At 42.8% G+C, this 25980-nt stretch overlaps 3 protein-coding genes across 7 annotated transcripts in view; 2 read left to right on the top strand and 1 right to left on the bottom strand.

Annotated features, from left to right (window-relative positions):
* The first annotated feature begins 1270 nt into the window (after window positions 1-1270).
* Window positions 1271-14448, top strand: LOC139596284 (dipeptidase 2-like). 3 transcript variants are annotated; one of them, XM_071440413.1, is made up of 11 exons: window positions 1271-1516; window positions 4460-4736; window positions 5526-5652; window positions 6129-6258; window positions 6578-6719; window positions 7173-7242; window positions 7736-7912; window positions 8417-8504; window positions 9092-9167; window positions 10801-10936; window positions 12180-14448. In XM_071440413.1, the coding sequence occupies exons 2-11, from the start codon at window positions 4603-4605 to the stop codon at window positions 12363-12365; spliced, it is 1266 nt and encodes a 421-aa protein (XP_071296514.1). In that variant the 5' UTR covers window positions 1271-1516; window positions 4460-4602; the 3' UTR covers window positions 12366-14448. The 3 variants fall into 3 exon arrangements, with proteins under 3 accessions (XP_071296514.1, XP_071296513.1, XP_071296516.1); XM_071440412.1 differs by lacking the exon at window positions 1271-1516 and adding an exon at window positions 2665-2887; XM_071440415.1 differs by lacking the exons at window positions 1271-1516; window positions 4460-4736 and having other exon boundaries at window positions 6155-6258.
* Window positions 14449-16912: 2464 nt separating this feature from the next.
* On the bottom strand, window positions 16913-22964 carry LOC139596122 (uncharacterized). The gene is made up of 4 exons (XM_071440155.1): window positions 22901-22964; window positions 22143-22794; window positions 19922-20011; window positions 16913-18649 (listed from the first exon to the last, which is right to left on the bottom strand). Exons 1-3 carry the CDS (start codon window positions 22962-22964, stop codon window positions 19993-19995), a joined length of 735 nt encoding a protein of 244 aa, XP_071296256.1. The 3' UTR covers window positions 16913-18649; window positions 19922-19992.
* A 367-nt stretch (window positions 22965-23331) lies between these two features.
* SLC12A4 (solute carrier family 12 member 4) overlaps window positions 23332-25980 on the top strand; it is a 47445-nt gene continuing 44796 nt past the window's right edge. Inside the window, exons 1-2 of one of the 3 annotated variants that reach the window (XM_071440411.1) lie at window positions 24095-24331; window positions 25219-25347. Coding sequence is in view for 2 of the 3 variants with exons in the window: in XM_071440409.1 (XP_071296510.1) it covers window positions 23454-23595 (142 nt within the window). In the remaining variant the exon portion in view is untranslated. Of the gene's footprint in view, window positions 23596-24094; window positions 24332-25218; window positions 25348-25980 lie in introns of those variants that run through there. The other 2 variants (XM_071440409.1, XM_071440410.1) reach the window with 2 other exon arrangements.

Genomic DNA, 25980 nt, shown 5'->3' with positions numbered 1-25980 from the left:
ACTTCCTGTTTCTTTTGTGTTTGCTAACTGGTGCCAGTTGATGTGGTTCTGTATGTTCATGTCCTGAGAGGGTTTGGCACCTTCTGAACTGCCTTCAGGATGTTGGTCAAATTACGCATGAAACTGGGGCAGCTTTGGGCACCCCCAAAGCAGAGCAACAGAGCAAAAAGAAGTTTTTTCCTGACTTGGTTTTTAACCTTTGATCTCCCAAGATTAATATTTCTCATAAGGTCTCATCTAAGAAATATGTTGCAACCATGCTGATTTAAACAGATTAAAATTACCAAAGGACCTCCCATTACCACTCCCTCTGAGTGTGAACTCACTTCATTTTAAGACCTGAAACTAAGGCTGAGATGAGTAGAAGAAACAGATGGAACTCAATTTGCAATAGTTAATTCTGCCTGTATTGCTATTTTTATGCAAACTGAAATCCTGATACACAGGATTTTCTCTCCCTAAGATGTTGTAACAATTTCTAGTTAAAACACTGATACCTGCCCTCAAGAAATGCCAAACTGACTGCCCTGGAGATTGCAATCTTCACACAGAAGGACAGCAAGTTTAAATACTTGATAAGCAGGAGTTACAATACTATGTTAATGTGGCCTGTCCCTAAGCAATTGCAGTGGGGTTTTGATGCTGATTACACACAAAACTATCTCCATCCCAAATCCTGAAGTGCTGTTATGTAGTGTAATTGATGCCAGGAGCTGGTAGAAGAGAAGAATTTTATAGAAAACAAAATTGCAGTTAGAAATGACTGCTGCAAAAGGCATCTACATGTACAAAGTCCTTCTTTCCCAGCTGTAGTCATCTACAGTTCAATCTGTGCTGGCAGTAAAAACTGCCAGTGGTTTGGATGTGTAAGTGCTGAAATCAATGAAGAGGCTCTGGGCTGGAACAAGCCTTCCTAGTGGGAAAAGTGCTTCCAACACATAATGTTATCCCTCTGCCTCCTGACAGCAACTGATTTGAGTGTGAGTGCTGCAGTCCTTTTACAGCTTCTCAGCCTGCTCCAAAATATGTGTGAGGTGAATATAACATGCTAGAAACATAGGGATAGCTATTATCAGGGAGAGACAGCTGTGTAACAACATTCTGGACAATAAAGATAGCTCCTGGGATACTGAGCAAGAGATCAGTCCTGCCAGATGAACTCTGCAGAAGGATGTACATCACAAATGCCACATTGTAAGAACTATAATGCACAAACAGCTGCTAACACTAATCCAGGGCTATTGGAATAAAGTTATAGAAGAAACCTCGTGATGAGCCAAAGGAAGCATTTAGCAGCTTTAAAAATCAGTTATGTTCTGAATCTGCAAAGAAGTGAGCTGTTAAATGCTCAAGAAGCTGCTCAGTGGAGCAGCAAAAACTGTTGTTGAACAGGGGGTTGGTGACCTTAGCTTTTCTGCAAATGTGGAAGAAGAGTTTTAGGTAGAAATCAGATCAGAGATTCAACCTGACTTTGCAAGGAGAGAAGAGTCAGAAAATGGGAAAAGTAAATTGCAAGGTATGTGCTATTTAATTACTCTGGAAGATAGAGTTGAGAACCTGAAAAATGTAAAATTAACAAGGAAATATGGGCTAGAACTAGACCATAAATGGAAAAGGAGTCTGAACCTGATAACTCTGCTTTAATTTCAATATGAAAGATAGTTTCTTGTCATAGTAATAATAATGGCTCTGGCCTGGATCAAACTTCAGGTTACAAAGAGAAAATATTTGTCTTTTCTCTTGTTATTTCATTTGCATTGTTTAGGGCTCTGTAGTCCAGAGAAGTGGATAGTAAATGTTTATAAGTGAAGTTCACCAAATTAGCAATGTGCAGCAGAATTCCCAGGGATGTGGGGGGTTCTGTTTAAGTTTTCCAGTTAGTGGGAAGTAGAGGATTGATGACAAATGTGTGTTCACTTAAGACATGACTTGCACAACAGGTCTGTGGGAGATTGGATCATGAGACTTGGTCATTTCTCTGCAATGGAATCCTAAACAAAACCATGATGCCCTTTTGGTTTCCGGTAAAAAATATGAAGTGAAATAAAAATTATGATAAGCAGACCACTTCTTGTGAAACTCTAGCATCATGGTTTTGCATATATTTCCTTGTTTCTAAATTTTTGTGTTTGAAAGGGAGTGAAAAGTCACAGTAGATTCAGAGACTGAAAAGTCACAGTAGGTTCATAATTATTTTTGGAAATGTCACATGTACCTTGTGACTGTTTTGACCTTTGTAAATATAATACAATGGCACTGAAAGTCCTGAATAAAGTACAGCAGGTATAGTAACACAAAGTAGGCATTTATTGGCTGAGGTATAGTCAATGTGAATAAGCAAGCACTGGAACAGGGGCCTGGAAAGGTTGTATGTTCCTTTTCATAGAAGATATCAAATATTCCACTGAATGAGGTCCTGAGCAACTTGATCTAACTTTGGGGTTACCTTACCTGGGCCCAGGTGGCTGGACTAGATGACATCCCACCAAAAACCCCTTCCAACCTAAATTATTCAGTGGTGAGAGGCACCTATTTCTGAACCACACAAACAGTGATTTTAACACATCATCTGCTAGTGAACAGAGGCACTGTGGACTGCACAGCCAGGCTGCCACGAGAGGGAGGAAATGCTGGGTTTTTAGCAAGGCACAGCAGAAGCCCTGTGGGACTCCCCCGTGGGTGTAGCTGAGATGAGAGCTCGTGCACAGACCCTGCCTCTCAGAAAGCGGCAATTTCCAAATGCCTGCTGTGTGTGCAGCCTGTGACACCAGCTAAAGGGACACAGGAGGTTTCCTGCTTGCTGCTGTGATGCCAGGCAGGTCCAGTGCCAAGCTTTAGCTGCTGGATCCAGCGCAGCGGAATGTGGATTTCGACTTGGCTGAAGAAGGTAACTGCTCCAAGGAGCCTCTAGATAAACAAAGAAAAGCTATAAATCTTATTTCAGCTTCCACTTCTCAGCTCTGCTCAGTCAGCATGGGGAAAAGTTGTGTGGATTTTGTATTTCAAATGTTGTTTAAACAGGGATGCTAATATATCATGTTCTTAATTTTGTGTAGTGCTTGCAATACTCCTTCAATTTTCAAGTACTGATCTCTGAATGATGATTTAATTATGAGTCTTTTTTTATACCTAAACAGTTTCAAAGGCAAATGAGTCTTACTGTCAAAGTATAGAGAATATTTTGCATGAAACTGAGAAGATAATTTGATATAGCAAATTGATAGAAAATTCTTGAATCTACAAAGAACTGCATTTTTGTACACATACACAGAAAGGGGGTTTGGTAATGTATAGATGAAAATAATTTATTTTAGCAGTCAAACCACTGGAAGAACACCTGGTTCCTGGTGAAAAATCTTCCTGAAAATTGCTGTTGAATTCATGGGAAAAATTCTAAATAATTGGACCAAAATCTACACTGTGTATCAGTTTTTATAGCCTCAGAACAGTTTTATTGTGTGAAAAAGGTTTGCTACATTTTCATTAAGCAGTTTGAACTGACACGTTATATGAACTTCAATATGTATATGAGGCCACAGCAGATAAATCTTAGTTTTTCCTTTAGAGTCCTTTTGTCAGGATCTGGCAGAGCTCTAGAGATTCAGGCTGCAGATCTGTCCTGGATTTTGGCTTGAGAAATTTGCAACCAAAACATGTCTACAGAAACTAATTTGCTTTTGTGGTACTAACTTGTCAGAATTCTTCTGCTTGGGTGGTTTTTTGACCTTGTCTTTTTAACATTTCACATGCTGAGCTGCCACAAAAAAATTTAACATTTTCTAGATTAGAGATACAAAGATTTTTTTTCCCTGTGATAACAAAGTCTGCATTTGTGGTAAAAGGGTAAGTCTGTATTTATGCTGTGACATTTGAGGGAAATCTCTATGGTTGCCACAGAGCAGAAAAGAAACAGCTTCTGATTGCTCTCCAAACTTTATGGTTTTGTAGAAGTGCTGTGCTACTAAAGTTTTTGGGTCTCACAATGCAAGTATATTTCTGATGAAAAAAAACTTCTAAGACTCTACTGCTATCAGAGGAAGGATTTTGAGGATGGTTTTGTTTCTAGCAATCACTGTTCCTTTCATCCCATCTGATGTTCTGTGTGTTTTAAGTTCACTTCTCAACTTTCTCAGAAAACAGTTTCTGTGCTCATTTCAGTGTGACATTTCCCACAGAAAGAGAACAAGCAAGCTAATATAATGAAAAAAAACTATCTTCTTCTGCTGTTTTGGAAGCTGGTTTTGGGTGTGAGTCCAGGGTGTAGCAGGCTCAGCTGACTGAGCAGTTGGTTCTCTTCAGCACTGAGCTGGAGGCAGCAGCAGAGTTTAAGGAGAGGTCATATGTGCAAGAGCACAAATAGCCAGAGACCCTAAAATCTTTGGGACAAGTTTCAGAGTTTCCAATGCTACCTTCCCTTCTGTTTACTATTATTTCTTTGTTTTTTTCTTTCCTCCTCCAGAATCCACAGCAGCCTTATCAGAAGGAGGGACATTCAGCTTTGCCTGCATTGTTAAGCCTACAGTCTCTGCAGATTTTGCTGTTTCATTGTCATCAGTGAACATCTGTGGTATCCCTGTGCTCTAGCACTTTTTCCACTGGAAAATGGAAAAGAAGAGAAATATGGCAAAGTTGTTGTGGTTGCTGATGTTCTTTTCTGATATTGTGCCATTCAGCAATGAGAAATCAATGAGAGAAAGAGCTATTGAGCTGATGCAAGATGCACGTTTGATCGATGGGTATATAAAAATATTCAATGAAATCCTCTTTGTGAGTCTGACAAGTGAGGAGGAAATGCTGAAGTGTCAGATTAGCAGAAACATGGGCTGTTATGAGCACACAGCACTGAGCTACCATTGCAGTGATCCATTGGGAAGGAATTTTGGTTCAGAGGGTATTTAATGTAGGATTGTGTTACCCTAAACACTGTTTGATTTTCTGGCCAGGTGTCACGGGTTACCCCAGCTGGCAACTGAGCCCCACACAGCCCTTGCTCACTTGTCCCTCTGGTGGGATGAGGGAGAGGGTCAGAAAAGTGAGAAAACTTGTGAGTTGAGACACAGCTTAATAAGGAAAGCAAAAGCTATGCACAAACAAAGCAAGACAAGGCATTAATTCTTCCCATGACTAAGGCGCTCAGTCATCCCCAGGAAGCAAGGCTCCATCATACAGAACATTTTCTTAGAAAGATAAACATCAGGATTCTGAATGTCCCCTGCCTTCCTTCTTCTCCCAAACATTATATGCTGAGCATATGGTCTGGAATGTCCTTTGGCCAGCTGGGGTCATCTGTTTCAGCTGTGTCCACTCCCAATTTATTGTACACCCCCAAGCTGATCACTGGTGGGATGGGGGGAGAAGCAGAAAAGGCAGAAAAGAAGAGAGACTTTTAGGCATCTATTGCTGGAAGGATTATTGGCAATTAATGTTCTAAGGGACTCCAAACAGTGGAAGAAATTACACTTGGGTTAGAAAGGGAACAACTTATTTCTATCACAAGCCCTGTTTTTTTTTTTTTTCCATTCTAGCCACAATGACTTTGTACTGCAGCTGAGAATACTTTACCAAAATAAAATCAGTGGAGTCAACTTAAGAGACCTCAACAGGACCCACACAAACCTTGCAAAACTTCAGGCTGGTTATGTGGGAGCTCAGGTATGTACTGCTGTGGTGGTGGGGCTCAGAACATATTTCTACATTTGCTTCCTTCCTAGCCCTGATTTTGGTTCTTTATGTTGAAAAAGAAAAAAAATAATAGAACTGAAAAGCCACAGACACTCACGAAAGTTGTGTTTCAAAAGTTTGGGTTTTATAATTCAGGTACTCTTAGTCAAAACAGCAGCATATGTATTGTGATATATAAATTAAAGGAAGTTTATACCTGCTTTCCTGCATGTACTGTGGAGTAGCTGAGTGTATCAGGAGGCCTTAATTTGGAGTGGGTGCTTTTTTGTCTGGAGTGGGTGCTTTTGCCTTGCAACATAACTCTTTCTTCGGAGTAAAAGCTGCAGTGGCAACTCCCTTGTTAACTGCAGGAAGTTATTTTGGTCTGTGCTCCTGAACTATGAGCAAATGAAAGTTTCCAAGTCAAAAGACAAGTTACCTGGTTCACTTGTCAATGTCTCTTTCAGTTTTGGTCAGTGTATGTTCTTTGCAGCGCTCAGAACAAGGATGCTGTGCGCCTGACCTTAGAGCAAATTGATGTTGTCAAGAGGATGTGTAACAGCTATGAAGAGCTGGAACTTGTGATGACTTCCCAAGGTGAAGCTCCTTCTTGTAAAGGAATTTTTTTAAATGTGATTGCAGGAGGTGTGTTCAGAGAGATGCAAGCAGACAAGTTGTCCTGCTTTAAAGAGTAACTTCAACATTTCCTCTGAACCACAGCCATTGACTGTGCACAGCCCTGGTCTATTACAGTCATGAAAAAATTTGCCATATAAACATGTACTCTGTAAGCTCCAATTCTATGAAAATGTCTTTATTATTGCCTGCAATTTACACAGACATTTGCTGCTTGCTACTGCTGGCTTCTTATCTGTCATGGAATTACTTTGGAATCATCTCCCTCTGTGTTTTCCAGGTATCTCTGACAGTAGAAGGATTGCATGTTTGATTGGAATAGAAGGTGGCCACTCCATTGACAGCAGCCTGGCAGCACTGAGGATGTACTATGACTTGGGTGTTCGTTACATGACTCTAACACACACCTGCAACACTCCTTGGTAACTATTGTGCATATTTTTGTGTGACTGTCTAATGCAAAGGAGTGGCAGCTGCATGATGGGAGAACCATGGATTCAGACATAAACTTATCCTGTGAAAGACTTTGAACCAATTCAAGGTGATAGGTTTTGGGGATAAATAGTTTTCTATGTATACGGTGGGAGACTACATCCATTATGTAGTGCTTATTATGATCATAACTCAGGCACTTGACAATCTGATTGTCTTAAATTCCTTCACAAAAATCAACCTTAGTGAACCTCAGAGCAGTTATGAACATAAAAAGCACTGCCTGAACAAGATTCCTATTATGTAGCTCATTATCCCCACATTTGTGGGGCTATGTGACATTGTAGTAATTTTTCTCTTGTGTAGTGCAAGAGTTTTCAGCGGCTGATACTGTATTCTCCAGAATAATAAAATGTTTCTTCTCCCTCACTCCCCTTTTTAAGGTCTGAATCATCATCTAAAGGAATACACAACTTTTATCCTAGTGTTATTGGTCTGACTGCATTTGGCCAAGTAAGGATCTCTTTCAAATGCTAATCGGGGCAATCTGTCATGCAACTAACAACTTCTGGCCTTATCTTCTCAAAAGCAAACTGACATCAAAAATTAATTACTTGATAGTTCTTGATAGTTAGGAGGTGACCAGGATTTAGTCAAACCAAATTCCCTGTGATGCTTCTTAGGGTAAAAGAAGTGTTAGATTTAATTACAATTGTTTAAATACAGATTAGATGTATGAATTCGTATGTGCGAGCAGTAAGATGTGAATAACACTTCCAATGACTTATTTTAGATTGATTAAGTTTTCTAAGTTTTGAGCAAGCTGGCTAATTTTGAGTGAATAAATCACTAATGAATCAATAGGTACCTAGCAACCAATAGAGGCACAGCATGTTTGTGACTAGCTGACAACTGCAGAATTAATCTATCTGTTTCCATATACCAGCCAAACAGCTTCCTTTCAGGAAACTTAATACTGACACTGTTGTCTGTACATCTGTTTTAGGAAGTGGTAAAGGAGATGAATCGCCTGGGTATGCTGATAGATTTATCTCACACCTCATACTCCACTGTAAAAGCTGCACTCAACATCTCAAAAGCACCAGTAATTCTCAGCCACTCGGCAGCATTTTCTGTTTGTAAACACTCAAGAAATGTTCCTGATGATATCCTCCAACAACTGGTGAGCGATATGTTCTTGGGTTTGTTTTTGGAGGAAGGAATTTGTTGGCTTTACTTCTCGGGGGTTTTGTTTTTTCGTTTTAATGGCAATGTTTGCATGGGCTGCAGCAAACCTGCATTCAGATCATGATGTTTACTTTCCACCTCCTCATCCCTGAATTTGATTTAGAAGCAGATCCTTGAGCAGCAGCTTACAATTTCTTCTGAGTCATTTTCTTTGGGTTGTGTTTAGCCTTTGACTACAAAAATGAAGTGTTTGCAAATACTTTGAAATTCCGGTTGTTTGTTTGATGTAGTCACTGCACTTCTGCTGATTCTGTCTACATGAAAGTAAAATGAACCCAGGGGAAAGGACAGAGAGGCAAAGCCTTGTGTTGCCTTCTGAACTTTGACTTAGTGTTGCTGTTCTCACTGGTGGATGGGTGTAGAAGATTCTACATAAGTTGCCCACGAAGTTTGCAGGGCACGAGTGTTCACGCACCACCTGTCTCTTCATATCTTTCAGAAAAAGAACAAGGGAATTATCATGGTGACTTTCAATGCAGATGTACTGGCCTGTGGCAGAAAAGTTGTTAATATTTCTACCCTTGCAGGTTTGATGTTTGCATACTTTAGTTTTTATGGGTTCTACAAATTTGTATAAATTCTGTGAATATCCTGGGGCATGCATCGTTTTCAAGGCTGTGTAAATTACACTGCTTGTTTATTCCATCCACACCTTAGCCCAGCTCTAGGTACTTTCTGAGCTAATTCTCATTAAACAATAACAAGAGGTACAAGATGTGTGTGTAGCTGGAGGACACGATGCTCACAAACAGAGCCAGCAACCATTAATCTCAAAGTAGTTGTTACTTTCTGGAAAGCACCTTAAGCCTATGTAATTAAGAGTGGGAAGCATAGCTGTGTAATGGATAATGAAAATTCTATTGGTATAATTGGGCTGCTTGTTAGGAATGAATGCCCTGTGATGATCAGGTCTCTTTCCTCATTTGCATTTCATCAGTGTAGCTGTTATTTTGAAGGTTGCTGCCTGATGGGGTGTCTTTGGACTTTTTTAAAAAGGATTTGATCAAGAACCCACGATTAAGGAGAGCTGTTACCCAGTGCCAATATGTGTGAACTGTAATATTTCTTTTTTTGCTAGGTGCTTAGATTTTTTTTTCTTGATATTTTCTTTCAGATCATTTTGACCATATAAAGAAAATTGCAGGCTCAGAATCAATAGGAATTGGTGCTGACTATGATGGAGTGGAACGGTGAGTAAAGTTGTACAAACGTTGACATCTGCTCCTTAAATTATGTGGGTTTTGTTTCATTTAAGGGTAAAAAAGAAGGCAGACTAAAAAAAAAGTGGTATCAGATTGTCTTGTAATGAGCACTAACCAAAGTTTTATCAAAGAGGGGCACAATAATTATTTTTTAGAACTGCATGAAGCAGTGCTACAGATGGATCCTCATGCCCTCTGAACTCTGAAGCCATGTGTTCTAGGTGGTGATTTGGGCACACAAAACCAGTGATAGAGGCTGTTTTTCTCCAAAAGCCACTGATGAATGGCAGAAAAGCTGCCTCAACCTTTATATGGTAAATGGTTCAGTCTAGAGAGAAGCTGCAAAACTCTTTCCTCCACTCTCCTTGGCGAAAGCCCAAAGAGTTTTGGTGCTGTGAAACCACTGCTGCTTTTGGGAAGTGTTTGAAGCAAGCAGAGAGAGCCTGGTGAGCAGCCTACCACAAAACCTCTCCTCACTGCTGGACCACTGCACTTACAGCTCAGGAAACAAATGGAGATTGGGTGGCATTTGCTGCTGTAACCTTAAACTTTTTTTTTCTTTTTATCTTTCTGTTAAATCATTACCTCCTTTTTCTTTTTTCTTTTTCTCCTGGAGTCAGGCCTGCTTGGGAATGAAAGTCAGAGTCAGGCCCTCATCTGTAAAGTACAAACACAAACCTGTTGTGTCAGCTGCCATGAGATCATAGCTCTGAAACGGTTATTTTCAAATTAAAAACACAGTTTGCAACAAAAAGACACATTTTATCATGACTTTCTCAGAGACCATCAGTTAAATTGGTGGTGGAGTTGTTAAGGTCCTAATTCCTGCTAGTGCTGCCACTGATTTTTTGAGATATGCTTATCACCAGACCTTCATGGGACAGAAGAGTAACAGAAATGTTAGTTGTCTCAAAACAACATCAAAGTCTCATGGAAATACAATTTAAAACAGCTGTTTGATGCAGGTTTTGCAGCCTTTTTACTTCTAAATTCTTTTTATTCTGACAAGAATTAGCACAAGGCATAGATCAGTTTTGCCTTTTTGTAATTTCTTCAGTAGAGGGCTCTGAATAGGTTTCTTTCCACTGCCTAAACAATTGGCTCAATTCAAACTAATATTATTATTCTAATTGGGGTATGTTTTTGTAAATAGTTAGTAAACAACAGAGTTCACAAAATTGTCTGCAACTCCAGAGCTCCTCATGTGTTTGTAGGTTTCCTTTTGTTCTCAGTTACACGAGTGGATTGCCCCAACTTCATCTGTGATGCAGCTGTTTCCTCTTGCTCTGAAGTTCTGATGGAAAGTGTGGATTACCATATACATGAATTTCTGGTTATTTTTTCCCCTTTTGTTCTTATATCCTCCTATGCTCTCATTTTGCCTCTATAGAAGAGCATCTTCATTCCAGTTGTGTTCTGTTTATTGGGTCCTATGAGAAGAAAAACACTTTTGTTGTGTCCCAGTCCTGTTTCTGTTTGTCAGCTGAATTCCCAGAGGAAGAATTGGGTCCAAAGTCAGCTCACTTCAAAAGTCAATATGTGCAAAAGACTTATTAAAACCCTTTTTCTCCAATTTGTCAGTGATGTGTGTTGAATGTTCTTGTGTGATTCTTGCCAACAGCTTTCCTGAGGGATTGGAAGATGTCTCTAAATACCCTTCTTTGATAGAGGAACTTCTTAGAAGAGGATGGAATGAAACTGAACTGAAAGGAGTCTTAAGGGAGAACTTTCTCCGTGTCTTCAGGGAAGTAGAAAATGTAAGATTAAAATCCAAACTGAATCTTGATCCTTACCAAGAGGGAAAGATGAGCTGTTGGTGTTTTGTTGCTTATTTTTGGGTGGGTTTTTTTCTTTGGTTTTTTTCCCCATTTTATGTGTTTTGTTTTGGAGAGGTTTTTTTGTTCAATGAGAGAGGGAATGTAAGCAACTAATTCAGTAAATCCAAACGCTGGGAAAGAAACCAAGATGGCAAGAGAGCGTTAGCAGCATAAAGGAAAACGAGAGAGAGCAGACAAAGCTCTTTGCAAGTTTTTCTCTCTGCAGTAATCTGATAAACACACATCAGTGACTTCTAAATGGAATCACTTCATGGTTTGGAGAAGCTGCGGATGTACCAGCATCACAGCCTGGCCGTGCTCGCTGGGGCAGCAAGGAATGTTGACTCCTACAAATCAATTTAATTCTTGTCATGGGATTGGGCTGCTGTTCAAAAGGCTTCTGCCATGGCCATGCCACTAACAAGCCATAAACATAACAACTAAATCTCAATGAGCTTTAAGTATAAATTGTAAATTTTAATCCAGAAGGATGAGGGAGGACAGGAGGGAAGGAGACTGGATAAGTGCAGGGCCCCCTCAATGGTAACTTTTACAAATGCCTCTGCTGAAACTTCCAGACTGCTTGCCTCCTACTTTTATTGACAGGGATAGGTAAGTAGATATTACACACAAAGCCTTATAGACAACAGATATTTCACAGTGACCTTTCTTCCACTTGTCTTTTTCGGGCATGTTGGATGAACTGAAATTAGTGAAATTTGAATTATTCCAGTTAACCTGCCAAAATATCTCCATAATGCTGACCTCATTGTGTGGCAGACTGACATTATGAAGAGGTTCAAATTGACACTCTTAACCTATCTGTGGGATTTAGTAATGTTTTTTCCCTTCTAAATTAGAGATGTTGAAGTTCTGTCTTGAGAGTGAGAAGCTCTTGAGAGCTCCTTTCAGGGAAGAAAGTTCATGAGTTTGTTTTCTCCATATGTGGAGAGAGCCAAGACAAAGAGCAGCCAGATCTGTGACTCTTGCCTGTAATGTGCTGAATTCTGGGAAGTGCTTCATAGGAATGCAAATAGCAGAATAATGATATTGATTTCCTCACACTCAGATGTTGGTTTTGCAAGCTAGAGTTGGGTAAATAGCATTGAATTTGCTAGCTGCATAAAGCTTTTTGCTGTTGTGCCAGTCTGGCTTTCAGGGACAACCTTTTGAATTTTTGTAGGTGCGGAACACTTTTGAAGTCATGGGCGTAGGTGAAAGTGAAATTCTGCAAGAAGCAAAACATTCCTGTCGCCTAGACCTACGTAAGCCTCAGCCTCAGCCATCCAAGTCCTTTGGATTTCCTTCTGTGGCACAACCTATCAGTCTGACACTTGTATCATCTTTAATGCTGTATTTTGTATCATAAGATTATGGAGTCTAGACAGATTTTTGGAATACTCTGCAATGCAGCTACTTATCTTTCTGTGATTTGTTAGCAGAAGACTATAATAAATTTTAAGCATGATTTCTATAAATTCATCTGCATATTAGAAAAGTCATGTAAATTATAAATGATGTAGCAAAAGTGTTTAGAATTTCAACTGATCAATTCTGTATCACCTTGGCTGGACCAGGACCAACATTGTTAACGGAAAATATTCACATTTAAAGAATAAATTCTGTAATACTCAATGCATGGTTTTGGTACTCATATTGTGGAATAAAGACTGGAGTCCAGAACCAGCAGTTTCACACAGGAACTAGAGATTATGATTAAGACATCTGTGCCAAGCAGTTTTCAAATATTGCTTCTTGCCAAGTAGTTTTCAAATATTGCTTCTTGTTAAATCATACAACTTCCATCGATATTTGATGGCTTACCCAGAGAAGACCATCCCCTGCCATATGGAGAAAAGTGCTTCTCTGGTTTGCTTGGGCTTTTCTTTTGTTTTTTAGGATGACAAGCCCATTCCAGCTTGAACTGCATGCCTACAACTAGCTTTAGAGACCCATCCTGCAGTGCTAAACTCCTGTTTTTGAACCCTGACCAGGACAGTGGGCAACTGGACAATTACTGAAGGGTAGAGGCAGATCTCTTACATTCAGGTGCAGGCAATGCTGTAGACACTTTTCTATAATTTGAGGAGAACTGTTTGCAGCATTTTCATGATGATGGGAACAAGTCAGGACAAAGCAGGAATTCTGGCTAGTAAGAGGGTTGTAGAAATCTTTTTGACATTTAAACAATTATCCTTATCAATAACATGTTTTATTATTTCATTTCTATTCTAGCTGGCTAAAATCAGACCATGGTCAGTGGTCATGACATGAGATTAGACAGAGATGTTTTTATTTTAAATCTGCTGTTTTGGCCTTTGGAATATGTTTTGAAATACACAAGCTTTGTGGGGATAGAAGCTCCTGTTGCAGAGAAGAGCATATATTGAAATAGGCCTGCTCTTCTTAGGCTCAAAACTGACATTTTAGTCAAATATACTGAGATTTATTATGAAATTATACGATGGCAGCGCCACATCTTTGTATGGTCAGTGCTTGCTGGCAAATGCTTTCCCATGATACTTGCTGTTAATGGTGATTTTATGATACCAATTTTTATTTACTGATATGACATCTACAGAATTTAGACTTGGTGTGGAATAAAAGCCCTGTAATTGATCTAAGGAAAGCATTTGTAAACACACAAAGTATTTAACAACAAGAGAAGGCTGAGCATGAACAGGACGAAAAAACAGCAAATTATTTTTTTTCTAGAGGAATTCAAGACTGTTCCTACCATCCATTTCTGTACTCTGTGTACAAGTAGGGTTTATGGAAGGCCCCTGTTCTTTTATAGTGTCAAAATTAAGTTTCATAAATTTTTTTGATAAGATGGTCTCCTCGATAATTATATTCTAATTATACTTCTGTACATTACCAAATTCTTTACAAATCATGGGAAACAATCTAGCTGCACAGAAGCCAACTTTAAAAGAATAGTTTCTCAATAAATACTGATCCTGGATATTCATGTAGAAAGGGGAATTACTGATTCAGAAGTCTGGCCTCCCTGATATTGCTTGACAGTAATGAGAACACGTTTTACTGGTAAAATGATTAATTCAATATGGCAAACATTTAATTCCCATCAGTACTTCTTCTAATAGGTTCATAAGCCATTGGAAAACTTCCATACATGGTCTATTTTCTCAGAACTGGGGCTCTGATATTTGCTTCATTACACAAAATGTAAGATGTTTCTTTATTCTTTCCAGCAGTTTTCTTTATACCGTGTTGTCACTTTACTGCCTGCTCATTTTTACTTTTTTACCTTCCCATACTACAGCATAGACTAAATATATATATTCTGTTTCTTAAAGATACATAAAATACTTTACTATGACTTTGTATCTATAATGTATTGCACTTGTTTGTTGACTGTGCAACGAGTAATTTCTAACCTTGTGGCAAAACAGAGACATGAAATTTCAATAAAGTATTGTTTAAAATTGTGTAAGGATACTGGTGTAATCTCACAAAACAGTGTAGATGTTCAGAGGCCCATGAGACCCTGAAAGAACCTCACACCCCTGTGGCAGAAAGAAGGCCAGAGTAACATGAGGACTCTGGGGGATAACAAAGGGAAGGGTTGCCCTTCAAGCCCCTGCTTGAAATCCAAGTAGGTTTAATCCTGGATGTAGGCAGTCAGCCTCATCTCAATTCAGATCCTGCTAAACCCATCCCAGCAAGTGCCCCTGGGAAGGGATGAGTCACTGCAGTGAGTCCATGAGGACAGTGGTACCTGCAGCAAATCCCTGCTCCAGCTGGCACAGAGAACAAGGCAAAAGGGGAACCAGGTGGGGTTCCTGCATCAGGGTTAGGATAACCTCTGCCTCACAGCACTTCTCACACATTTCTGATCTGAAAGCCCCTTTTCCATTATCAGTTACAAGGTTAATTCAGAATGCTTCAAATAAACTGCTTGTGAGAAACAAAATCAGAAGGCAAACCCAACAATGACTATCCATGTTATCTAGCTTATTTAATATCTGCAGCTAATTTATTTTTCTTAAATGATCAAAACCACACAACTTGAAGCATGGTAGGAAGGCATCTTATTAGAAATTAATTTCAAAAGTAAAACTATATAAGGTGCAGCTCTGACTGCTCTCAGAAAAACTAGTGACCCTTCACTCTGGTGCCAGTGTCTCCAGCCCTGAGAACAACTTGTAGTCTTCACAACTTTGCATTTGTAACAACTCAAGCACAAAATGATTGTACTCTGTTTTCTGCCTCCCAATGGGAAGATGATTCATGCTGCAATTGAATGCCTTTGCCCTGCCCCAATTAATAACAGTCATTTGCATTGGTAATTCGAATGCATTCAAGTTCAGCTGACAGATTCTATTATGGCTGCTGGTATCAGTGAAGTACCAGATGTAATTGAGATGCAAACTTTGTAATAAGCTCTGTTGGCTGCCAAATGAAGGAGTGCAAGTCATGACTTATCTCTTCTAAATAATGAGTTGTGCTAACATGAATTCTGAAAATATTTATTAGTATTTCTGTAAATCTCAAAATCTATGTACTATGAAGCACCTTAGGCTGATTTTCGAAAGACCCAAAATTGAAGTCATCTTGAACAATCAAAGCCTCATGCTTTTACATATGTGATATGAGCAGCCAAGAACTACAGGGATAATATTGATGCAGACTATTGATTTGGTTCTAAAAGGCTGGTGCCAGGCCCTTCCCCCAGTACTCTCCTTTTCCTGACTAATGGACTGTAGCATTCACTGAAATAAATAACTTCACTTCTGAGTTGTCCCATCTGGGCAAGTGGTGATGCTAGAAACCAAACCTCCAAAGTCTGCTGCAGGTCTGACACACATGACAGTTCTGTCACCTAAATCTGAGCAGTTCAGCTCCTGTACCAAACTTCCACCCAGCAGGTGACTTGTCTGGGCCATGCAAGGACTCCTGCATGTTTTACATTGGATACAAACTATTCAGCTCTGCTGAACACCCACATTCCTCCGTGCATGTCATTGGGTTGCTCAAGCAACATGCCAGCATATTTCTGTTTCCAGGTCACCAAACACTGTGCCTATGTGCACATAACCACCTATATGCATATGAGCTTATTAACTGATTTTGATTTTACACCAAAGGTTCAGTGAGCACCTGCCCCACAGAACCAACTTTGCCAAGCCAGCTGTTGCTGCTGTGGGGTGAGGAGCAGTGCCCCAGCAGCTCATGCCAGAGCCAGCTGTGCCTGCTGCCCTGCTCTGTCCCTGGCTGCAGGCTGTGTCCCCATTCCCGGAGGGAGCACTGGTGTTTGTCTAAGCTGGTTCAGTGAGCTGCTCTTGCAGAAAACTTTTCTCCTTTAAGGGATGAGTTTCCCACTGATGGCGTCGGTGATTGGGTTAACCATGCTCATTGTTCGGGGAGGGGAGGAGTGAAAAACCAGAGTGAGACTGCAGCAACTTGGATTTGTTCCATTTGCTATTGAAAGCAGCAGTTCTGTTTGCTCTTCTCTGGATTTATACATATGGAAGTGATCAAATTGCTTCAAATTCTGAAAACATAACATGTTTAAACTACAAAAGAATTAAATAACCAGAAGATTCTTCCCACTAATAGTGGCTTTTATTTGCTCTTACGATTTGTTTGGTTCAATTTGCAGACCCAGAGCAGTATTTTAGTTGATCTTCTGAACCATTTCCAGGGCAGACTGTGGTCCTGGATAACCCTGCTTGGACTGTTCTGGAAGGCTTGATTCAGTGGTTCAAGAATTATTGTTTTCTTTTTTTTCCTTCCTTTTTTTTTTTCTGGTCTTCATTTTTTGTCTTGCTATCTTACCTAGAAGCCTTACGTCTACATAGAACAACTTGACATGGGAATGGTTATTTCCTGGGATTATAATTATCTTTTTTTAATCTTCTGACACCAGAGAAATGGAAAAAGTTCCTCACATTCATGTTTATTTACAACTTTATTATGACTTTTTTTTTTGTTTGCAAACAAAAGCAACAACAAACCCCTCTTTCCAAAAACTGTGACTCAGAGATATTGGACTTGGTTCAGTTGCTTCTCTGTCATGAGACAACAAATAGTGGAGGGGAAAAAAACACAAGCTAAGTAAACAAAGTTCAGCATTTATCTTTCAACAGAAAAATGTGGCTGCTTCTAATTAAGGCTCTGGCCCCAACAATCAGAACTCCAATGAGAGGGCACTTAATTCTGCTCTTTTGCTGTTGCTTCTCCCCAGATTGTTTTATAAACTCCATTAAGATGATTCTTTCCTCTATATAATGGATATTTTCCTCTGAAGCCCTTTCTCAGCACCTGGTCTATCTGTTTTCATAAAACATTTCTTTTGTCAATTCTGCAATTAAAGGAAAATATAAAGCCCAGGAAACAAGAATTCAAGGTCCCCTGAGGGCTGCTGCTGAGAAACAAAATAAAGATCAAACTAAGTAAGATTAAAACTGAAGCTACTACAAGTTTCATCACACAAATCAAAAGGTCTCTTTAGTCTGGAATACAAACATTTGAAAAAAATGTAAAAGTGTAATACAGCTTTGGATTTGGATTAATCTTCCTGAGTTTCCTCCTGTAGATAAACTCAACATCTCAAGAATCTTGTCCAGGTCTGTGCTCAGTTTCTTCTCTGAGCCCTTTATTAAAAATTAAATAGACCATGACAAATCTACCCATGCTAAAAATGCAACTGATCTGAAAATTGATCCACAGAGTAGTATTTTTTTTTTCAGCATCTTAATTCTACTCTAAAAATTACTGCCACATTTAACAAGTTTGTTGTAGAAAACCTTGATATAGTTGTTCTTATTTGAATATGCGGAACCTGGGTGAGTAGGAAAGAAATGGTATCTCAAAGACTAAGCAACTTTTCAGTTTCTAAAGACCAGATCAAGGTTTTTTGTAGAAATGGCCAGTCTGTGCATCAAATACAGTTATAATTTTACAAGTGAAGCAGAAGTTCCCTAAAGTAAATAAACTTTGAAGGTAAGCGGCACCATAGTGTCCTCTTGTGGTCTTTTAATGTTTAAGCTGTGATATGTTTTCCAGCAGAACAGCAAAATTTCCAGTTGTCTTTAGCAGCAGAGGTCCTGTCTGCCTCAGTGTGGCCCTTCCTTGCCTCCCTTTTCTCCTGGAAATGGCCCATGGAGGATTACACATTGCATCTCCTACAAGCATTTATTACATGGATGCTCCTGTCATGGTCCTCTCCAAAGGATCTCTTCCTGTCCTTGCCATGGGCACTGGATCCTGCTCTTTATGAGTGGGAAACCTTTACAGCCAGGCTGCCATTCCAGCCTGCTTTGCCCACAAGGCTGGTGGGATCTTCACACGTGGAGAAGCAGGAATGTGCTGAAAACCAAAGTTCACTCTGGTGAAATGCTGGCCATGAACTGGCAGAATTCCTGCCAAGCCCGATGTCCTGGGAAACTATGCCTTGGCAGAGGTGAATTTTGTTTTGTTATTTTATTTCTGATGGTCAGCTCTTGGCCATTTGTCACCCAGGCTCTGCTCCAGTGGGAAAAATCTTTCAAACCAATGAATAACAGTTACAGATTCCCTGCTGTGTTAGGGGCAACATAATTTTAGAGATGAATTAAACAATATATCTGAATTGCAGTGTAATGACTTATTTTTACAGATGATACTTTTCACTTGGTCTTGATTCTCCTAGAAAAAAATGGAAAGCTAAACTTTAGTTTAGTTTTAGAAAAAACAAAAAACTAAACTTTAGAAACAATGAAACTGAATTTCCCCATGAAATTCAGGAATAATAAAAGATAAGAAAAGCTGTCCTCAAACAGAGTTTCAGATGCTGTGTTTATCCTTTAAACAAATGGGAAATCACTTGCTTTGAGAAGGAATTGAAATGATGCTGCCTTTGTTGTTTGATTGAGGTTAACATCCCACATTGCAAGTCTGGAAGCTACCAACACCCCAGAGCTGTACAGGGCCCTCCATGTGTGCACCACACCCCTCCTGAGGGCTGAACCCTTGGAAAGGCTAACAACCCCTGCTGGGAATGCTCTCCTGGGAACCTCTGAGTGCTGCCTGCAGGGGAGGGATGAGCCCCCTGCACACAGAGCCCAGCCTGTCTGGCAGCTGGGGATCGGTGCAGCCCCTGCTCATGCTGGGCTCTGAAAGCCAAGCTCCTTCTTTGGTGCTTCAGAGGTGGGCACTGCTGTCACAGACATCTTTTATGAAAAATCCTTTCCTTATGATTTTTTCTCCTGAGAAGCTGAGAGGCCTCAGGAGCAAAATGTAACCAATGGTTATCTGCTGCTGTGGAATGCAACAGGGGCATCTGTGATTGGTCTCATGTGGTTGTTTCTAATTAATGGCCAATCACAGTCCAGCTGTCCAGACTGTCTCAGTCAGTCACAAGCCTTTGTTATCATTCTTTTTCTATTCTAGCCTTCTGATGAAATCCTTTCTTCTATTCTTTTAGTATAGTTTTAATATAATATATATCATAAAATAAAATCAAGCCTCCTGAAACATGGAGTCAGATCCTCGTCTCTTCCCTCATCCTAAGACCCCTGTGAGCACCATCACACACCTGCAGTCAGAAGTGCTCAAGGCAAATTTGACCTCACTTGCCTGCCCTGAGAATTTCTATCATCAGGCTCCACAGCAGTTGACTAAACTGCCCTTCTGGAAGACTCAGAGTTTCTCACACAGCCTTTGAACAACACAGTTTCTACTGTGGAAGGGCACTGACCTTTCAGCTGGAAGCTTTACCTGCTTAAGGTGGTTCACAAATATCCAGTGGCTTACTAATGAAGAACTGAACTGTGCCTTTGATTACATGATTTGCAGTTAGGACCAATATAAAAGCAGTTTCTGGTTGTGTATCAGAGGGGAGATGATGAATTTGCTGATCTTTAGGCTGCTGATTTCACTGATGCTGTAAATGTAAACTAGACTACTGAAAATACAGACCTTTTCTCTTCTAATAAGATTCTGCAGAGCTGAACTCCTTTTTCTTGCTGTGGAACCACCAGGCTTTTTTCTTAGAAGTGCAGTTTTTCTCTATTGATATTGGAGTGGGGTGTGTAGAAAGATTAAAAAAAAAAAAAAAAGAGGAAATTAAAATTATTGTCTCTGCTTTTTGTTTTCACTGACCAGTCTGCACGTATATGAAACCATAATCCCAAATTCTATTTAGCTTTGTGAAAAACAGGTAATTTTCATCCCTTTTATTTAATGAGATGATAGCAGTGCTGTTTTCAGGTAAATACTGTAGTACTGTAGATCATCCAGTTTCATTCCAGCATCATATTCATATCAGACAACTTTTGATGGCCACTCAGAGTGGCCATTCAGAGTAACAGTCACTTATTAGCCTCACCAAAAAAAAACCAAAACCAACAACAACAAAAATCAATCATCTGGGTTGAAATTCTGTTCTCTTAAAAACCAGAAGCTAAACAAAGTTGATCTGGGTAGATAACTTCTCAGTTCTAAACACAATCTTTCTGCAAGTCAGTAAAGACGCCTTGTCCTTAGACAAAAGAAATATTTTTGCTTCAATAGACTTGAATGGTTTCCTAGGGCTCAATTCTCTGCTGACATTTGGATACAGCTTCCATTCCAGAGAAGGGAGTTGCTGGTATATGTGCATGAGCCTAAATTTTTTTAACTTTTTCTGCTCATGGGTCATAATTTCAGTACCACTGATTCTATGATACTAAAATGTTCTGTGATGGCATAGACACAGTTTTGGTGCCTAAAGAGCAGTGTCTCCTTGTCACATCTGCTTTCCAAAGCACCCACTTTAATGTTTCTTCCTGAATAAGCAGGACTCCAAAGACATTACTTTGGAGACTTATTTCTTGCAGTCCCTGCCTCCTTCTTCTAGGCCAGCTTACTTAGAGCAGACACTTTCACTCAAAAGCTTTATAAAGTAGAAAAGAGGAAAGAAGACTGAACATGAACAAACATGCTAAATGGTGAATTAGCATCCTGCCCCTATTTCTATATACTGTCCCCTATCAATTAATTTTCCTGTTTTCTTGGTGGGGTTTATCTTGTTAGGTCAAATGTTTCATGAACGCTAATGAAATGTAATTCAACCATTGAGGGTAAAACAAAAAATGCTACTTTTTGGCTCATTGTTCTACTTTCCTCTGGGGGATAAAATTATTGCTTGCTCAGAGAAATTTCAAGTAAAACTTTATAGATCTCAGGGGATCACATTTGCAAACATGCTCATTTCAGGGTTACTGGAAAAAATCTCAGCCTAAGTCTTCAAGAAACTAGGAGTTTTCAACAGAGGAAATTCTGTTTTTTTTTTTTAAATCTCCTCCCAAATTGATAAGGCTGTTTACAGAGATACACACAGCCACATGAAGATCCTTGTTGTTTCCCCCAACAGAGGTAAGTGTCAAAAGTAAAATGTAGGTTATATGAAAGCACAGGAGTCTTAGAAGTCTTTCCACCTGTCTGATCAATACCAAGAGGCAGAATTACCCTGACTTGCCCCAGAGGTGGTGCACCAGCAACCTTGTGCTAAATGAACTGAGAGACCTGTACCCCCTTGGCAGCAGTCGCTCCACAGCATGGATCCTTCACGTTCATTTCAAATCCCAACTAATTAAAAGCAGACTTATTAGTCAGTTCTCGTGAACAAAGCATTCTCCCTCATGTTTGTCTCTCTCCTGCTCATTACAAATTTTTCTTCCTGTCAGTGACCTGGGAGGTGCTTTTTCAGAAAGGCAGGACATATTCAGAAAGCTGGGGGTAAGGTGGAAACACAGGAAAGGTGCAGCCTTAGTCCCTTCCTCTGCTCTAAGCTTTGCATCCTCCTGCAGACTCCTGTGTGATCCAAAGACAAATCTTATATCTGTGCTGGAATGTCGTGTCACTGTACACCCACTTCTTCATTAGGGAATGTTTCAGTCTACAGAAATCTACAGAATTAGTTACTGTAGATTACTGTAGATTACTGTAGATTACTGACACTCCCCAGTAAAACACACAAACTGTTTTGCAGAGTTTTTTCCTGATGATTACACAACACATCAAAAAGAGATCCTTCGACTGTCAAGGCCAGCTTTCAAATGCAGACAATAAATGGCATTTACACTCCACGTGAAGGCCAAGATACCCGCTGTTGGTGCCAGCTTCTACAAATGTGAAGGCAATATCTAATTTTGCTCACTCGGGGGGTGGGGTGGCTTCGTGCCCTGAGCTGTACGGAGGGGATGTCACCGCTCTGCCTCCAGAGTGGGACCGAACAATGGTGTCCCCCGGCTCCGCAGCCCCGTGTGAGCGGCAGGGCCACACCGCATCCGTCTGCTGCCGTAGCAACTGCCTGCTTTGCATCCAGCTCCCGACACCCCCGGGCCCGGCCCGCATGCAAATCCGCCGGGCCCGCGCTCCCCGCACGCCCTCAGCGCTGCCATCTTCGCCGTTCCCGTGGGCTGGCTCCGCTTGCCACGTCCCCGCCGAGGGTTTCGTGTCGCCGGAGCGAGCACAAGGGAAGCGCGGCGCTGCCACGGCAGCCACAGGAAGCGGGGACAGCTGCACACACCCGGTACCGGCATCCTGCACACACCCGGTACCGGCACCCTGCACAGCTGCACACACCCGGTACCGGCACCCTGCACACACCCGGTACCGGCACCCTGCACATCGCTCGGTACCGGCACCCTGCACATCGCCCGGTACCGGCACCCTGCACACCGCCCGGTACCGGCACCCTGCACACCGCCCGGTACCGGCACCCTGCACACACCCGGCTCTCCGGGTACCACTGCGCCTTCTGCCTGTCCGCCAGCACCACGCCGGGCTGGAACCCGTGATATCCCTAACTAGGGATAACTACCCGTGATATCCCTAACTAGAACTCTCACTGCCCGGCCCGGCGGGACTCTCGTGTCCCCTGCCCGGGGCTCACTTGCTGATGCTCGCCCGCACCACCCCGTCCCTCCAGGCGCTCCTGGACCACCCTAACCCATCCCCGCCGCCGCCCTCCGCGCATCGCTCCCGCCTAGCAAATGGCGGCGGCGGCGGTGGCAGGGGAGGGAGCCCGGGCCACGATGGAGGGGAAATTTCCTCCCCGAGGCGGCCCGGCAGCGCCCGCAAGGGAGTGCGGCGGCGGAGGGCGCCCGCCCCGCCCCGCTCTGCTCCCGCCGCCCCCGGGCCCGGCTCCTGTCATTATGAATGCAGGAGGAAGGCTTCCCCTTCCCCTCGCCGGCCTCGCCGCCTCCGGCCCCTCCTCCGCGCCCCCGCTGCCGAGCGCGGCCGCCCGGCGGAGCGACCCCCGCCCCCGCGCCCGGTGCTGGCGCGGCGGCCCCGGGGGCGGCGGGATCCGCACCGCCCCGGCGCTCGCACTGGAATGGGTGGAGTTGAGGAGCGCGGTTTCCTGAGAGGAAGTGACCGCACGGGGCAGGAATGCGCCGCCGGCTCCGCGCCGCGTCCCGCCTGCCTCGCCGCGGTGCCGCGGGGAGCCCTCTCCGCCCCGCCAGCCATGCCGCACTTCACCGTGGTGCCGGTGGAGGACAAGCCCCGCGCCGAGTACGACAGCGTAGAAGGGCTCAGCTGGGTGGACTACCGGGAGCCGGCCGCGGCGCCCGCCCCCGGCGATTCCTACGACACCGTCAGCTCCGACGGTGAGCGGGCACGGCCGGGCGGGGGGCGGCGGTGCCCACGCTCCGGGGCTCGGGGAGCCCGGCTCCCGCCCCGCTGCCGCCGCTGCGGCGGAGACAAAGGCGGGGGCGCTGGCGGTGCCTGCCGGGCTGCTCGGGGCGCCGCGCCCTGGGGAGGAGCCCCCCGGGTGCGCCGGGTGGCGGCGGCTCCGCTGTTGCCACGGCCGGGACGCGGAGCCCGGCGCGCCGGGGCAGCGCTGCCGCCCGTGTCAGCCCGAGGACCGGGCCGGGCCGGGCCGTGCCGAGCGGGGGCAGCGCAGCCGGGGATGCCCTGGCCGCGGGGTTCCCCAGAGCCAGCCCGGGGTTCCCTCCGCCCCCCCGGCGCTTGGTGATAGCCCGGGGTGCGGCGGGGAGCGGGGCTGGCCCGGGGTACGGCTCTTATCGGTGCTCCCACAAGCTGCCTTCTCCAGAGGTGATAAGAGTGCGTGGAGATAGGCTCAGATGTTTTCAGTGCTCCACTGCGAAAATAAACGGGTGATAGATGCAGTTAAATTAGCCGAATTTAACGGTGTCCGCTTTGCTTGTTTATATCATCTTAAAAAACGCGGCTGCCCTGCAAGGTCTCTCTCCTGCAAACCGGGCCCTTGAATACTACAGCAAGTGCTTTGTGCCTCTGTGGCTCTCTCAACTGCTCCTGCCAGGCAGAGCTGCTGCTTTTTCCTGGGGGGGTTAATTTATTCCAATTTCAGAAGAAAATCACGTAAGTAGGAGGGGATTTTGGGTGGTGAGAAGTACATTCTTTAACTAGGCAGCTGATATGAGTGCTCAGCCTGTCTTGGTGTTTTGCTGTGACTTTTAGATATAAATCACTTTAAATACAGTGAGTGTTTCTAGTGGGAATGTGAAGGACACTTAGATTTGGGCAGTACTATAGTCCTGGTACAAGGTTGTTTTAGCTCTTTGTGCAATCTGTTCCTTTTTTTTTTTTCCTGCCTTGGTTATGTTTAGCTTTCTGTAACCTTTAGGAAGAGGATCTTCCCATGGGTTCATCTGGTGAATCTGACTTACCCTCAGTGAATCATGAGTGACTCTAGGCAACAAAAGACAAAGCAGTAAACACCTGATCCGATCTTCCTTGCCTGTGCAGTCAAACTTCTCAGACTGCAAATGTAACTGAATGTACAGTAATCCCTGAAGGGAGCCTGCACGCCTCAGGCCTGTGCTTAAGGAAGGCAACAGGGTTGTTTTGCTGAGTGATACTCAACTGTCATAAGAACCAAGTTCAGTTCCTGCCTTGTTAACTTGCTCATTTCTCTGAGAAAATGCTTTTCAGTCTCCAGTACTTGTGCATTGGGAGTTTCTTTCTTTCTTTGTATCATTTTCAAGGAAATTTTAGATTTTGAAGACCAAGTAGCTTATATAGCCCTAATGCCCGTTCTTTCCATGCCTAGTGTGGGTGTTTTAGGGTGATGAAAGGGAGGTGCTTTTCCCAAGCTGTCTCTTACTACAGACAGTGAGAGGCACTTGCCCTAAAGGCTGTGCAGGGCCTTTAATTTGTTTTGTAAAATAGGACTGGTTTACTCTCAGGCTACTTACCATGCAGTGCCTGTGTGTATGAAAGTAACAGGTGTTTTTTACCCGTCTCAGCAGGTCGAGGTGGACACCTGGAATGCTTTTTCCAGTAGCTAGCTTTGGCCATGGGTTGGTAAGTGTGGCTTGTGGAAGCTGCTACCATGGTGGATAAAGGAAGGCCAACTCAAACCACCTCTTATTTAGGTATGAGGCTGCCTGTAGGATGTGTGCAACCAATCCACTTCAGGATACCCACTCAGCTCCTGTCACAGTCCATCACTCACTGGCAGGCTGTGGCCTCTAACGTGCTGCTGTCCCAGCTGCAGTGCACAGCCATGCTGCTGGAAGTTAGCTGAGTCTCTCTATTTTAAAGCTGATAAATATCTAGTAATTTCTCTACTAATATATGGTAGCTAGTTCTGTTTTTGTTTGAACTCTAACTGCCTTCCATTTTTTAATTTACTTTCACAGTAATTAAGTATTGTTTCATATCCTCGGGGTGTGTGTATAAAGATACGTGTCTTGCCTACCTGTCCTGACAAGCATGTTCTTCCTCACTAGCCTTTTCTGTTTTTCCCTGGGTTTCTTGGGTTTGTAGCTCTGTAGAGGGGAATTTGAGCTCAGTCTTGTGTTACTCCTTTCGGTTTTGGTGCTGGGTTTCTACATCCTGTGCAGTTCCCCTGGCCCCTCACACAGGGGGTGTTGATGATGTGACACAGCAGAGGTAGCAGCTCCTATTGAAGGCAGAGTATCTCAGAGCTGTTCAGCACTGGCTGGAGCCTGCAGACTGGAGGCAAGAGGGTGACCCTGCAGAGCCTTCTGTGGCAGCTGATTACA

The sequence above is a fragment of the Agelaius tricolor genome, unplaced genomic scaffold (assembly GCF_023055355.1).
Source record: "Agelaius tricolor isolate 1412-34295 unplaced genomic scaffold, bAgeTri1.0.p SCAF_15, whole genome shotgun sequence".
In the NCBI taxonomy this organism is placed as follows: Eukaryota; Metazoa; Chordata; class Aves; order Passeriformes; family Icteridae; genus Agelaius; species Agelaius tricolor.
This window is presented reverse-complemented; position numbering and strand designations above follow the sequence as displayed.

What these genes read in the sequence shown, in the direction of transcription:
- LOC139596284 (XM_071440413.1), top strand. Translation starts at nt 4,603, where the DNA reads ATGGAAAAGAAGAGAAATATGGCAAAGTTGTTGTGGTTGCTGATGTTC. An exon ending in GTCTGACTGCATTTGGCCAA is followed by an intron (nt 7,243 to 7,735) that starts GTAAGGATCTCT and finishes CATCTGTTTTAG; the next exon opens with GAAGTGGTAAAGGAGATGAA. An exon ending in TAATATTTCTACCCTTGCAG is followed by an intron (nt 8,505 to 9,091) that starts GTTTGATGTTTG and finishes ATTTTCTTTCAG; the next exon opens with ATCATTTTGACCATATAAAG.
- LOC139596122 (XM_071440155.1), bottom strand. Translation starts at nt 22,964, where the DNA reads ATGCGCGGAGGGCGGCGGCGGGGATGGGTTAGGGTGGTCCAGGAGCGC. An exon ending in GCGCCTGGAGGGACGGGGTG is followed by an intron (nt 22,795 to 22,900) that starts GTGCGGGCGAGC and finishes AGTTATCCCTAG; the next exon opens with TTAGGGATATCACGGGTTCC.